The 13,663-nt window shown below is 37.0% G+C and overlaps 1 protein-coding gene across 4 annotated transcripts; it reads right to left on the bottom strand.

The window, feature by feature from the left end:
- Positions 1-1,875: 1,875 nt before the first annotated feature.
- LOC115996487 (anthocyanidin 3-O-glucosyltransferase 2-like) lies at positions 1,876-10,098 on the bottom strand. Of its 4 annotated transcripts, XM_031235739.1 has the most exons (5): positions 7,395-7,511; positions 7,105-7,250; positions 6,848-6,970; positions 3,408-4,179; positions 1,876-2,739 (listed from the first exon to the last, which is right to left on the bottom strand). In XM_031235739.1, exons 4-5 carry the CDS (start codon positions 4,104-4,106, stop codon positions 1,972-1,974), a joined length of 1,467 nt encoding a protein of 488 aa, XP_031091599.1. In that variant the 5' UTR covers positions 4,107-4,179; positions 6,848-6,970; positions 7,105-7,250; positions 7,395-7,511; the 3' UTR covers positions 1,876-1,971. The 4 variants fall into 4 exon arrangements, 1 of the variants encoding a protein (XP_031091599.1); XR_004093632.1 differs by lacking the exons at positions 1,876-2,739; positions 3,408-4,179 and adding an exon at positions 8,740-10,098 and having other exon boundaries at positions 6,633-6,970; positions 7,395-8,661; XR_004093633.1 differs by lacking the exons at positions 1,876-2,739; positions 3,408-4,179 and adding an exon at positions 9,356-9,442 and having other exon boundaries at positions 6,633-6,970; positions 7,395-8,967.
- Between the last annotated feature and the right edge of the window lie 3,565 nt (positions 10,099-13,663).

Genomic DNA, 13,663 nt, shown 5'->3' with positions numbered 1-13,663 from the left:
GGGGGGGGGGGGGGGGGATAGGGACCTGGCTCACAAACCGGGGGATCTGGGGACTTTTTCCCACTCATCATCAATATAATTCTACTACTAGGTTAGTACCCATTCTTACTCTTGTCAGTCTCCGAGGGACATCGAAAACTTGGAACTACATCGAAAAACAATATTCATTGCTTCACTACCATCTCTATCGTTAGGTAATTAACGAGGCAAAAGCATCTCTCTTTGAAGTAAGTTTCACCGCCATCTTAATGGTACTAGTCTAATAAACTTTCTAACTAACAACAAACCAATGGTCAACTATCTCTCTATCTTATACCCTTCTTAGACGACTACCTTGATTCCTTAACTAGCACAACACATTAAAACAACTCAACACGAAAAATCCCCTAGGAAAAATAGAAAAAAAAAAAAAAAAAAAAAAAAAAANAAAAAAAAAAAAAAAAAAAAAAAAAAAAAAAAAAAAAAAAAAAAAACCCTCCCATGTTAAACCCCTTACTTGGCTGATTCACATTTGTAGGAAAGGTTTATTCTTTTGTCTCTTTCTCCCAATCGGTGGTACATCTCCTTTTCTGTCTAATCCCTATCCTGTAAGTCAGCTAGAGTTTGGTCTCTGGTTTTTTATCTTTAGCCAATTCGAGTTCAATCGGGATAACAGTTCTTATTGGCATTGTCAGAAGATCACTTCGGATTCTCTTATCCTTTTAGGGTTTCACTCTAGGAAGGTTCTTAGCTCATAGAGTGTCATCTTATTTTCAAGATTAGAAACAAGTGATTGAGGGAGAGCCTCAAAACTATAATGCTGATCCAGAGTATGCCGTGAGATGGAAAAAACCTCACTAGGGGTGGACCAAATTAAATGTCGACGTTGTTGTTGACACCAAATGAGGAATAATGGGTTTTGGTTGGGTCCTTCCAGATGAACATGGAAGTTTGTTAATGGAAATGTTCACACCATGGAAAGGTATATGTACTCGAAAGAAGTTGACGCTATAGCTATCCGAGAAGCTTTTAGCTGGTTGATAACATAAAACATTGATAAGGTTCAAGTGAAGGTTGATGCACTACTGGTTGTTCACAGCTTAAAACATGACTTAGATACTTCATCTTTTGATTTAATTTTGTTTGATATAAAAGATCTTTTGAGTCAATTTGCTTGCATGAATATCTCTTTTTTTTTCTTTTTTTTTTTTGAAACACTTAAAAAGCTAGCTGTTTTTTTTTTAAATTTAATATAATATTTTATTGCAAAATCCAATCTATTAGAGCATCCTTATCAGTTGAATTATTTCGCGGTAATTGAGGAGTTTTTGTAAGTATGATTAGGAAAGAGAAAGTGGGAAGGAGGAGAAAAAAAAGAGAAAAAGAAAAGAGAAAATAAAAAGAGTTCTGAAAATTTAAAAAAAAATAATAATAAAAGTTAAGTTCACAGTCAGAGTGGCCGCCAGCTGGCGGCCACTCTGACTCGCCCCAGCGGGCGCGTGGGAAGCACGCGCCCGCTGGGGCGACAGTGCGCGCCAATCGCCAGGCGCGCACTGCATCCATCCCTATGTAATTTTTTTTTATTTTTTTTATTTCTGACAATATCTTGGTATTTGCAGGAGTAAATATGCATTCATTATCCCCTTCCTACATCAGTTTCAAAACAAATAACCAAATCATGCTCTGCCATTATTTCCTCAATATCCATTGATATGGATGCTCTTAGGATAAATTACAAATCTAAGGATCAAAATCTTTCACCCTCACTTGATAATATAATATACAATTGGTATGTAATTGTTATTTGATTAATAATTAAATTCTTTTTTGTTTTTTTTAATTGTTACTCCGTATTTGATTAGTAAGTACATTTTTTTTGTTGTTTTTTTTAAATGATAAGTAGATTGATTCTTAATTAAAAATAAAAACTTCAAACTTTAGTGCTTCAATGGAAAACGCATTTGAAACAAAATCAACTACATCTATCTATCTTCATATAGTATTAGAATTATCGATAACAGCCTTGATAACGGTGCTCAGTGCTGTATAAGATGATCCTCCCTCCATCATAGCTTTCCTGCTCATCTCCTTCATCTCCTTAACCTTTTCCCTTATGTCTCCATTACTCATTATTTCCATTATCCCATTCCGAATTTCCTCTGCAGTCACAATGTTGTCCTCTTCATTGCCCCCTAAACCTCCGAAGTTGTAGTCCATCCTGATCTCCGCCGCTATTCCCAGTTCCTTTATCGCCCAAAACGCGTTTATCTGTTGTTCGGCGTAGAGCGGCCACGTCGCTATGGGAACCCCGCACCAGACGCTCTCCAGGAGGGAGTTCCAGCCGCAATGCGACACGAAGCCGCCCACCGCCGGGTGGGATAGCACCGCCAGCTGCGGGGCCCACCCGATTACTTTGCCCACCGATTTTGTCCTCTCCAGGAAGCCTTCTGGCAGAACCTCTGCCGGGTTCTCGTAGTCGGCTGGCAGCTCTAGCTTCCCCTTCGGAGGGCGCCGCCGCAAGGACCAGAGGAAGCGGTGGCCGCTCGACTCCAGGGCGGTAGCGATTTCTGTCACTTGTTTCGCCTCGAAACTCCCGAAGCTGCCGAAGCACAGGAACACCACTGATGAGACGGGTTGGTCGTCTAGCCATTTGATGATGCTCTCGGATTGCGATGGCTTGTTTCGGCCATGCCCGGCTTCAAGATTCAGCAGGGGACCAACCGGATATATAGGGGGCAAGGTTTTTGTATCGGAGAGTGCCTGAAAATAAAGGTGTTAGCAAACAGAACTTAGTAAGGTAGGGAGAAAGGAACTCAAGATACAATGAGTCAAACAACCATCTTCCATTCCATTGATCAATTGCTTTTTATATATATATATATATATATATATATATATATATATTATATAGTTTATTTTTAACTGAAACATGAATTTAAAATCAAATAAGCTGAATTTTATATGAGTTCGAGCATGGATTCGAGCTCAAATTTAAACTCGAACTCGAACAATCGAGCAACTCGAAAATTGCCGAGCTCGAGCTCGAGCTCGAGCATCAATTTTCAAGCTCGATTGAGCACGAGCCGAGCCTTCCTTAACGAGCTCGAACTCATTTATGTGTATTTATTTTATTTTATTTTTAATTTTAAGATACTTACTTTAGTTTAGTCTAAATTTTTTATAGTAGTTATGTTATTTGTTTGGTTATTGTTTGTAAACATAAACTATTCTTGTTCCCAAACAATGTACATTTATTTGTTTGTTTAGTATCGGTGAACATGTATCAAATATGTTTGTGAACTTGTAACGAACACATTTGCGAACGTTAACGAACTCTTAGCCAAACAGAAATTTTAAAAATTTAACAAACAAACATGAACACAAATTAAATACTCTAAAAATCTTAACAAATCAATGAACAGGCATACCTGAAGGGCGTAGTGCTCCAGCTCTGCGAAGGTGTTCACCATGATCCCCTTAGTCTCTTTGTACCTCTTGACGCCGTCAAAGAACATATCCGTGCCTGGGTTTTTCTCAACCATCGTCGCCGGCAGAGCCTTCGCCGGAACAGGGTTCGCATAGCACGGGATGCACAATTCCTCATCCGAATTCTTGTACCGGCTAGTGTCTTCCTCATGGTCGTGCTTGAGGGCCTGAAAATGGAGACTGAGACCGAGAAAACCAATGCCAGAAGCAAAGAAGAGATAGGTTGGGACACCGAATTCATTGGCAACATCAATCATTGGGACGCAGAACATGTCAATCACAAAGCCCACCAGTCGAGGACGATCACATTCATCAGCATAATTAGTCTGGGCGAATCGCCTAACGTTAGCTGTTTGTTTATCGATGAAATCGAAGAGGAAGTTGTCGGGATTAAGCTCAACCTCGCCGGCATCTGGGTCATTGTATTGACGGAGATCTAGGAAGCGCAGCCTGGGGTGGCCGGAATCTGAAGTGACTGAGTCAAGATACTTGTCGGCTCCAAAGTCCATGGAAGTCCTCATGACTAAGATGGAGATGGAGAGGCTTTGATTTCTCTCCAGTATGAGTTTGGCCAATTCCACCATGGGGACAAGATGGCCCATTCCTTCCCAGGGGATGAAGGCTAGCTCTGGATTGCTCATCGTTCGCCGCTCTTCCCTTAGCTTAGTTCATCAAGATCGAGCAGAGTTTGAGCTTTCAAGGGAGCTTCAAGCCCTGCAATGTGAATGTGAAGCAGATAATAATATAACTATGTTCCAGCGCAACACAAGAAGTTTCTTCTAGAAAGTCGAAACTCGCACGCCTCCACTTTTTTATTTGACTCCCTATCCTTTGATTAGAAAGTTGAGGGACCGGTACTGGCTTAGTTTATTGTTCAATAGAGTCCACAGTTAATCCAATGGGTAATTCAAGTGGCAAGTTAATTCTTTTTGTGGGGGAAATTTTGTAAGAATTCGAATTCAATTCTCCCAAGTGACGATTCTTCTTGGATCAGTTCTTGTGCCTCCCGGAGTAAAAGTGGGTGAACGGACGGAGGGTCAAGAAAAACCATGTAAATTTACTAAAAAATAAAAAATAGAGTCAACAGTCTTTGAGGTAAGAAATTAGAGTATTTATATTTGTGGATCTTTTACTATTTTTGAGACAAATATTGCTTAGTTGGTGGAAAAAGTGTGAGGAGAGAGAAATGTTGAAATCTACATGCTAACTTTAGTTTTTTTCAGAGAATGTGGGCCCTCACTAATAAAGAGAGTTGCACCTCACCTTGAGGCCCGTGTCCGTCTCTCACGCGTAGGCGGATTCCTAAATCTGTTTTTTTTTTTCTTTTTTCTTTTTATATGCAGATTTTGATTTTATTTTACTTTTTTCACTCTCATTTTTTCTTTTCTAGTTCAAAAGTTCCTCAAAAACCTCACACTTTTGATGATATCTTTAAGATTTAAAACTAAACTGCAAGTAGTGTGAAAATTATATTCAAAGTGAACAAATTTCTTGTGGCATCAACATTTAGCCTAGTTTATTGAGTCATTGAGTTATCCTAATTTATAGTCTTACTATATGAACTTCTAAATCTTACTTCCTAAATTTCTCTCTGATGTGACGGGTACAGATAAATTACTTTTTTCACGTGAGTCTCAATAAAAACTATTTACATCAAACTTTGGTGTGTAAAATAAAAATTGAAAGTAAAAAATAAAAATCCACAAGATTTCTCATTTATATCTTCTCAAATACACTATCAAGTCATAATGTCGGCCTTGAGATTGGTATTCAACCTTTGGCAAGAAAGTTGAGAGAGGACAAAACAAAAGTATTCCATTTCGACTTTCGTCACTGCTTACTTCATGGGGGGAGCTTTAGTTGGACTTGGACACAAATTTAGAAAATGGGAAATTTCCATTACTATCCTTCCAAACTTTTAAGAGCAACAGCAATGCAAGACGGGATAAGATTTTAAAACTTGAGGCAGAGATTTTTCTTTAGTTCTTTTGTCAACTTAATTCCTAAGAGAAAAGGATAAAGCCAATTCCTTAAAAAAAAATACTTTATTAAAAGAGAAAACTATGAACAAAAAAGTTTAAGGAAGCCTACAGTCCCACACCCCTAAACAAAATTAAAACAAACAAACCTGCTACAAGAAGCAATGTTAAGAAATCAAACTGGGAGTATACCACAGACTTGTAAAGATCAACAAATGATTTCTATGAAAAGATGAAGATATATATGATTAGGATTATATATATATATATATATATATATACACACACACATGACAGACTTGTAAAGATCAAAAAATGATTTCTATGAAAAGAGGATAAAACCACTTTAAGAACAAAAGTGACACACACACACACACACACACATATATATATAACACTTTAAAATCTTATTTATTAAAGTAAGATAAATTTTTTGTGATTATATTATACATCATCAACATATTATTTACTTTGTCATGTCATCTTCATTCTATGAACTACTCATGCACATTACTATTGCCAAAAATAATAATAATGAGCATTCAAAATGTTATTAATAAAAATTAAAACCAAATCATTTGAATAATAAATTAATAACATATCAATTTTACTACGATATCTATTTACTAATATTTTTATTATTTTATTTAATAAGAAAAATATAATTTTAGTCATTCACCTACTCTTTATTTTTTATTTGGCATGTCACATGGTATTCGGTTATAGTATCCCTAAAATAATCTCCCCTTTCAAAAGTGTGTTATATCAACCTACAAAGTACAATCATATCATCACAATTGCAGCTCACCACTATTTTCTTTTTCTATATTTTAAGAGTTTATTTCTACTTAATGTTAATAGTAAATAAAATAGTTGTATAATTAACAAATTGATGTTGCAGTATGGATTAATCATAACATATTGTTGAAGAGATGGGAGACTTAGGTTTGATTTTCATTAATAACATTTTGAATACTTATTATTCTACAAATAATTGAAGGAAAAAAAAAACTCAAATAAAACCTGTTTAAAACCAAAAATCAAAAGCCACTTATGTTAGATTCTCATAAAAACATTTTGAATACTACAAATAAATTTTTTTTATAACAAAAAAAAAAAAAAAACCCTGTTTAAGACCAAAAATCAAAAGCCACTTTCTTTTTTTTTTTGAAAACAATCAAAAGCCACTTTCCAAACAATAATCAATAAAAAACCTGACATCATCCAAATGATAAATAAAAATTTACACTTTATGATTTCCACTTTATGATTTCCAATTATTGGTTATTAGTCAATATACAAAGTTGTAATCAATTTTAGCAAATGTGTCATCCAAACTTGTAGGGAAGCAAAATAGTTCAGACTGGAAGGAAATTATGATCCTAATTTGAGGAATGGCATACCATTGCAGTTCTGGTTCCACTTGGTGAAGTGGCCAAGCACCAAGCCTAGAAAGTGATGTCCTGAGAACTGGAGACAACCTCTGAAAACAGAGGAAAGTTGCACACATCTTCCTTCCTTAGACCCTGCATAATATGGAAACCTTGTGCAATTGAACCCTCAAAGATAAGTGTTTAATCAATCCAAATACATTACTCTAGAGTCTAGAAGAAGGCATGGGATTAGAGCTGAATGACAAAAACTGACTGGTAAAACTGACCAGAAAACATGGAGATCTTTCCTTCAGTTGATTTCATTATTAAGACCAAGCAATTTGATTAAGATTTTGGAATCCAAATGCCTCCTTTAGATGGAGCAAGGAAGTGAGCACAGAACACAATTGCAAGCTCCAAAAAGCATTCCAACCTGCAGAATTTGTTGTTAATAAAGCAACCAAGAACCATCTTAAAGATTCAGTTAACAATTTGGTTAGGCAGTGCACATCATTCTGAAGAAAAAAGTCAAGAAACCGGAAGGAAAAACAAAAGACAATATCACTGCACATCATACCGTGGTTTCCAAGTTGGTGACTGATTAATTACTCCATGATTTCACAGCTAGTAACTAGTAAGAGTGTAAGACCTCTCATAGAAAAGTGCCCTGGTCTGGAAGTCTTTCCACTCTTAGATTGCATCTAGCTGACACCTATAACCGATGTCCTTCATATTAATAAATAAGTTGTCCAACATTTCATATATCTCATTGCAATTGGGATGCCTTCTATCTCTAGAAACAAACCCACAAGTATAACCAGAAATATCAATCCAACTGCAACCAACCTCCTTTACAAACCCCCTTTCACGCAGTCCTCCTCTCACACCATTTACAAACTCCCAATTTCCTTCCTCTGCATATATATTAGAAAGCAGAACATGATAACCTGTCATCCTGTCTCCACCCTCCAATTCAAGCAACTTGTTAGCAACAACTTTTGCTAAGTCAAAATTTCTGTGAATTCTGCAGGCAGCAAGAAGGGATCCCCACATCCCTAACATATTACCTTCTTCTCCAAGCCCCTGAAGAAACCTGTACGCTTCAACCACCCTCCCAACTCTTCCTAGCAAGTCCACAATACAAGCATAGTGCTCAAGAGAGGGCTGAATACCATATTCTTTGTCCATTAATTCAAATATTTGAAGGCCTTCTTCAACCAACCCAGAATAGCTGCAGGCAGACAAGACTGCTACAAAGGTAATTGCATCAGGTTTAACACCTTGATCTGGCAGAGAATAGAAAAGTTCTAAAGCTTTCTCCCCCATCCCATGTTGACCATAGCCCAAAATCATATTTGTGTATGTTACAGAGTTCTTCTCACAAGAGCTCAAAAAAACACTTTCGGCATAGAGAATCTCACCTGATTTAGCATACATGTCTACTAGTGCAGAACTCACAAAAACGTTTTTGTCCAAAAAGTTGCGAATAGCAAAACCATGGAGCTGCTTACCCGCCGTTATACCTCCTAACTGACTACATGCAGGAAGAATTGATGCTAAGGTCACAGCATTTGGAGCCATGTTCTGCTCAACCATCTGCCTGAAGACAATAAATGCCTGCTCAATTAACCCATTTTGTGTGTTACCTGCTATCATAGCATTCCATGTGACCTGATCTCTATTATTGGAGGAGCTTACTTCAAATATTGCTTGTGCTGCCTTGATCATGCTGGACTTAGCATACATATCTATTAAGTAGCTCTCCATCCCTTCAAATTGAATATTATGTCTAAGAAGATAAGCATGGCTCTGCTTACCAATTTGCTCATCCCTGAGATTTGAAGCTGCAGAAAGTAGAGCAGTAAGTGTAATGAAATCAATAGCAAACCCTTGCTTTTGCATCTCATACATGAGCATCAAACCTTCAACATCATGTCCATTCTGCACAAAAGCAGAAAGCATTGTGTTCCAGGAAATGACATCTCTTTCCTTCATTTGAATAAAGACTTTAAATGAATCACCAATGCAGTTACACCGAGAATATGTGGCAATCATGGAGTTTTGCAGAATAACATGCGAAACAAGAGAGCTCTTGATCAAATATGAATGTAGCTGTTGAGTACACTTCAAATGACACAACTGCGAAGCTGCTGTAAGCATTGAAAGAAAAGTTACATCATCAAATGAAGGCACATCTTCAGCTTCCAAAGCATCAAGAAAGAGATGTAGTGCTTCTAGAGGGTAATTATTCTGAACATATGCGCTAATCATAGAGTTCCATATCTCTATATTTCTGTCAAAACTGGAGTCAAATATACTCTTTGCAGTGTCAAGGCATCCAAGCTCAGCATACATTAAAATAGCCGCACTCACAACATACATATTATTTACATAATCACTACCTAATTTTACAAGAGTCCCATACAAAACATCAGCAAACCTAATGTCCCCCAGTGCAGAAATAGAAGGAAATATGTTCACGAAACTAATAACAGTTGGTTTAATGCCCATCTTCAGCATCATAACAAAATGTCTTACCGCTTCTAGGAATCTCTCAGTTTTCGTATACCAGGAAAACATAGTATTCCAAGCAACCACGTTCCGATTACGCATTGTATTAAACACCCTTTCTACTAAATCATGATCACGGTGCTTTTCTGAGCTCAGACAAGTGGCGTACATGTTCAAGAGAGAATTGTATACAATTCTGCTCGGGTGAATATCCGAACGTATGATATGAGCGTGCACGGATTTACCTATCCTAAGGCGCTTCGTTTCGGCACAGGCTTTGAGTGCAGAAGAGTAAGTATAGGAATCACAACTGTATGACAACCCCGAGCGCTTCATGCGGGAATAGAACATGACGGCTTCGTCGGGGAAGTCGTTACAGATGAACCCAATGATAATTGTGTTCCAGAGCACAGTAGTTGGTTGAGGAATTTCGTCGAACAGCTGGCAGGCGAGGTTGATCTGGCCTTCGCGGCAGAGCTGACTCAGGCGGTACCGAATCGTTTTGGCTTTGGGGGGAGATTTCTGCTGCTCGTCGTGCCGGAGAACCGGGTAGGCCCCGGAAGTGCATTGTTCGGAGGCGTTTAGCGGCGACGCGGAGATAGGGAGTAGAGAAGAAGAGAATTCGCGGTGGTTGTGGTGGTGAGTGAAAGTGGCGGTGGAGAATGGGAGGGGGAGAGCGGAGGCGGAGGCGGAGGAGGACATGTTCAGACGCATTGTAGATTTTTATGGACCTCAGCTTCTGTTTCCCTCTTTAGCCAACGACCAGTTCATTTTCTCAGTATTAATCAGAACATACACGAACAAAAAACAAAGGAAATGGCATTTTGGCCCTTTTAAGTTTCGAGATTTTTTTCAAAAGCAAATTCATTAATGGAGCAAATACCAATTTTGGTCTCACGACTATTATCAAAATGACAATTTTGGTCCACATGTTTTATTTATACCAATTTTGGTCGCACGACTATTGTTTTAGTACCAATTTTCATCCACAACTATTGTTTTAGTGACAAAATTCATCGCGCCAATCACCCATCCGTTTACAACATGCAAAAATATAAAATTGTTGTGCGTATTTTCACCATTTTTAACTTAATATCTTAATTTGAGTATGAATAAATGGATTTAAGTCCTAAAAGATCAAAATTCGCAGTTTTCCTCCTCATTTTACCTTAAGTTGAGGAGGAGAATTGTGAATTGTGATCGATCTTAGGGCTTAAATCTCTTTATTCATGCTCAAATTTGGGATATTGAGTTGAAAAGGACGAAAATACTTTCAAAAATTTGAATGGTGCAACCAGTCTAAATCTATTAAATATTTATCCAAATACATGAACAAAGGAAATGATCGTGTCACGACATACTTCATGAGTAGTTCCACGAATGCACTCAATGGTGATGTGGTCGATAAGATTAACATGTACTACGATTGTCGCTATATATCAGCATGTAAAGCCACATGGCGGCTTTTTGGGTACATGATACATTATTGAGCGCCACCTATATAGAAGTTAAATTTCCACTTAGAGCACCAGCAGAATGTTTTCTATGGTGAAGATCAGACCCTCGACGAGATTGTGGAGAACCAAACGGTTAAGGAGAACCAGTTTGGTTTGAGGTAAACAAAAAATATGAAGAGATCGGTCGCTCACTTATGCAGAGTTTCCTAATTAGTTTGTTTGGAGACAAGATCTGTGTGAATGACATCCAAGGAAGAAAGAATTCTCCATAGGATGATTGTTCTATGTTCCGTCATGGTGTGGAGAATTATACTATCTAGAATGATACGTGGACCTTCTAGCCACGAGGATATTCGCATTGTTGTGGGGGTCATTCACAAATCATATAGGGATGCGTGTTATGAATATGGATTATTAGATGATGAGAAGGAGTACATCGATGGCATTACTGACTCGAGTTACTGGGTATCCGCATATGCTTTGCAAAGGTCGTTTGTTACGCTGCTGACTTCAAATTCAATCAGTGGTCAGAGGTGGTGTGGAATGCCATTTGGGAATTCCTTGTGAGGATGCACAGTTTCAACGTCGACGTCTCATGCACAATCCAAGTATATAGGCCTACAATCTATTTATTCGACTTTGTTATTTGCTTATCATTATTTATAAATAAACACATTTGTTGATTTATATATATTTTTTCTTTTTTGGACTATGAAGAGTTAGTGTTATCGGATTCGGATAAGTAATGGTTCGCTTTGGTGGAGTTGGAGAAGTTGTTATCTTTGTGGTGGAGTTGGAGAAGTTGTTAGCTTCAGAGGAAGATAGACAAACAGTTGATTGGTTTTCAAAATGGATTGCAGACATCGGAGATGGGATTATAGGGGTTGTAAACAACGGTTTGTCTAAGATCAATATTCTGGCACGGTTTCTGTTGAAGTGTGGACCCGATCCCATAGCAACTATAGTAGAAAGCACATTCCCAAGCGCGAGATATGGGATGCTTGATGAGTCGCACCTATAAGGTCGTGCGATCCTCTCACTGACTTTAGATGTCGTTGATCAAATTAATCAGTACATGTGTGGCATAATTGAATAATTAAAAATATCATTTTTCTATTAATATTAGAGCAAGCTTATTTGTTTGGTTTTTGGATGAGTTTTTGCAGGACATATAGGAGAGAAAAGGGAGATAGAAGAAGAAAACAAAGGGGAACAAAATACAACAAAATAAAAAAAAATTAAAAAAAAAAACTACTAGGCATTACACGCCAAGCTGACACGTGCAGTGCAGTCCACACACACATTGCGCAGTCGTTATACTGTGGACCATGGTCCACAGAGCTTTGTGGACCATGGTCCGAAAATGGTGCCATTTGGTTAAGTAAAATGATACTTTTACAGCTTCATTGGACAATATGCACTCAATTGAATTGAAATGATATTTTGGTTGTGTTGAAATGAAACTGCAGCATGTATAAAATGAAACTGAATAATATGTCTTGCATATTGAGTGTATATTATCCAATGAAACTGTTGTTATATCGAAATGATATTGTAGTTGTATTGTAATGAAACTACAGTGTATATAAAATGAAATTGAATAACAGTTTCACATATTTGAGTATATATTATCTAATGAAATCGTAGTTATATCGAAATGATATTGTAGTTGTGTTGTAATGAAACTACAGTGTATATAAAATGAAACTGAATAACAGTTTCACATATTTAAGTGCATATTGTCCAATGAATCTATAGTTATATCAAAATGATACTGTGGTTGTGCTGTAATGAAACTACAGTGTATATAAACTGAAACTGAAAAACAGTTTCAGATATTTGGGTGTATATTGTCCAAATGAAAACGTAGTTGAATTAGAATTATAATTTAATGGTGTTGTAATTAGACTACAGTGTGTATAAAATGAAATTCAATAACATGTCTCACTATAATAAGACTATTGTATGTATAATGTCGAATGAAATTATAGTTCGAACAAAATGAAACTGTAATTGTGTTGTGCTGAAATGAAACTACAATTTATATAAAATGCAACTGAATATGTTATACAAGTAGAGCTACCTACGTAGAACGGATGCCGTTTCTTTTTTAACGACACATCTTTGGGCCATGGTCCAGTGGTCCACAATGCTCTGTGGACCATGATCCACAATAGTCTGTGGACCATGATCCACAGTAGAATTTGCCCACACTGCGCGATAATGCATTCCAATTAACAATCTCAATGGGGCTATTCCAATTAACAATCTCAGTGGGGCCCACAAAGAATTGGTCATTGTAGGAGAAAAAATCAAGGGAAAACGACGTTTTTGGCCCCTCAATTGTTTTGCTTTTAGAAATTTAGTCATATCAATTGATTTGAACAAACTTAGTCCTTTAATTGTTCATAATATGCCACATTTGGTCCCTGGTATTATATAATGAGAAATATTGTTAATAATTTTTTTTCATGGAATTTATATTTGTCAATTACTCTCAACTACGTTTTTTTCCCAAGTGTTTTCAAAACAAAAAAAAAAACCTTTTTTCTCCCTCCTCTTAAATCTATAGTACAGTGGACGACCTACTCCAAATCAAATGTCAACTTTTATATCAGCTGAAGCTAGTCATTTAACCAACGAAATCAGCATCCTGGAATCATAAACATGCAGTCCTAATCTTTGCTTCTTTGTCTCTTCACATGCACTCTTGCTCTTCCATCCTCCTCATATTCATCATTTAATTCTCTCAATTCTCAAAGTCGAAATCTTTGGTATTTGATCTTTTACTTGGCATAAAGATTAGTTTTTGGCGTATTTTCACATACCCATGTCTCAAGATTACTTTTTTTCGTTTTTTTTTTTTTTTTTTTTTTTT

This window comes from Ipomoea triloba, chromosome 11 (genome assembly GCF_003576645.1).
Source record: "Ipomoea triloba cultivar NCNSP0323 chromosome 11, ASM357664v1".
In the NCBI taxonomy this organism is placed as follows: Eukaryota; Viridiplantae; Streptophyta; class Magnoliopsida; order Solanales; family Convolvulaceae; genus Ipomoea; species Ipomoea triloba.
Note: the sequence above shows the minus strand (reverse complement) of the source record. Positions and strands in the feature narration are given on the sequence as shown.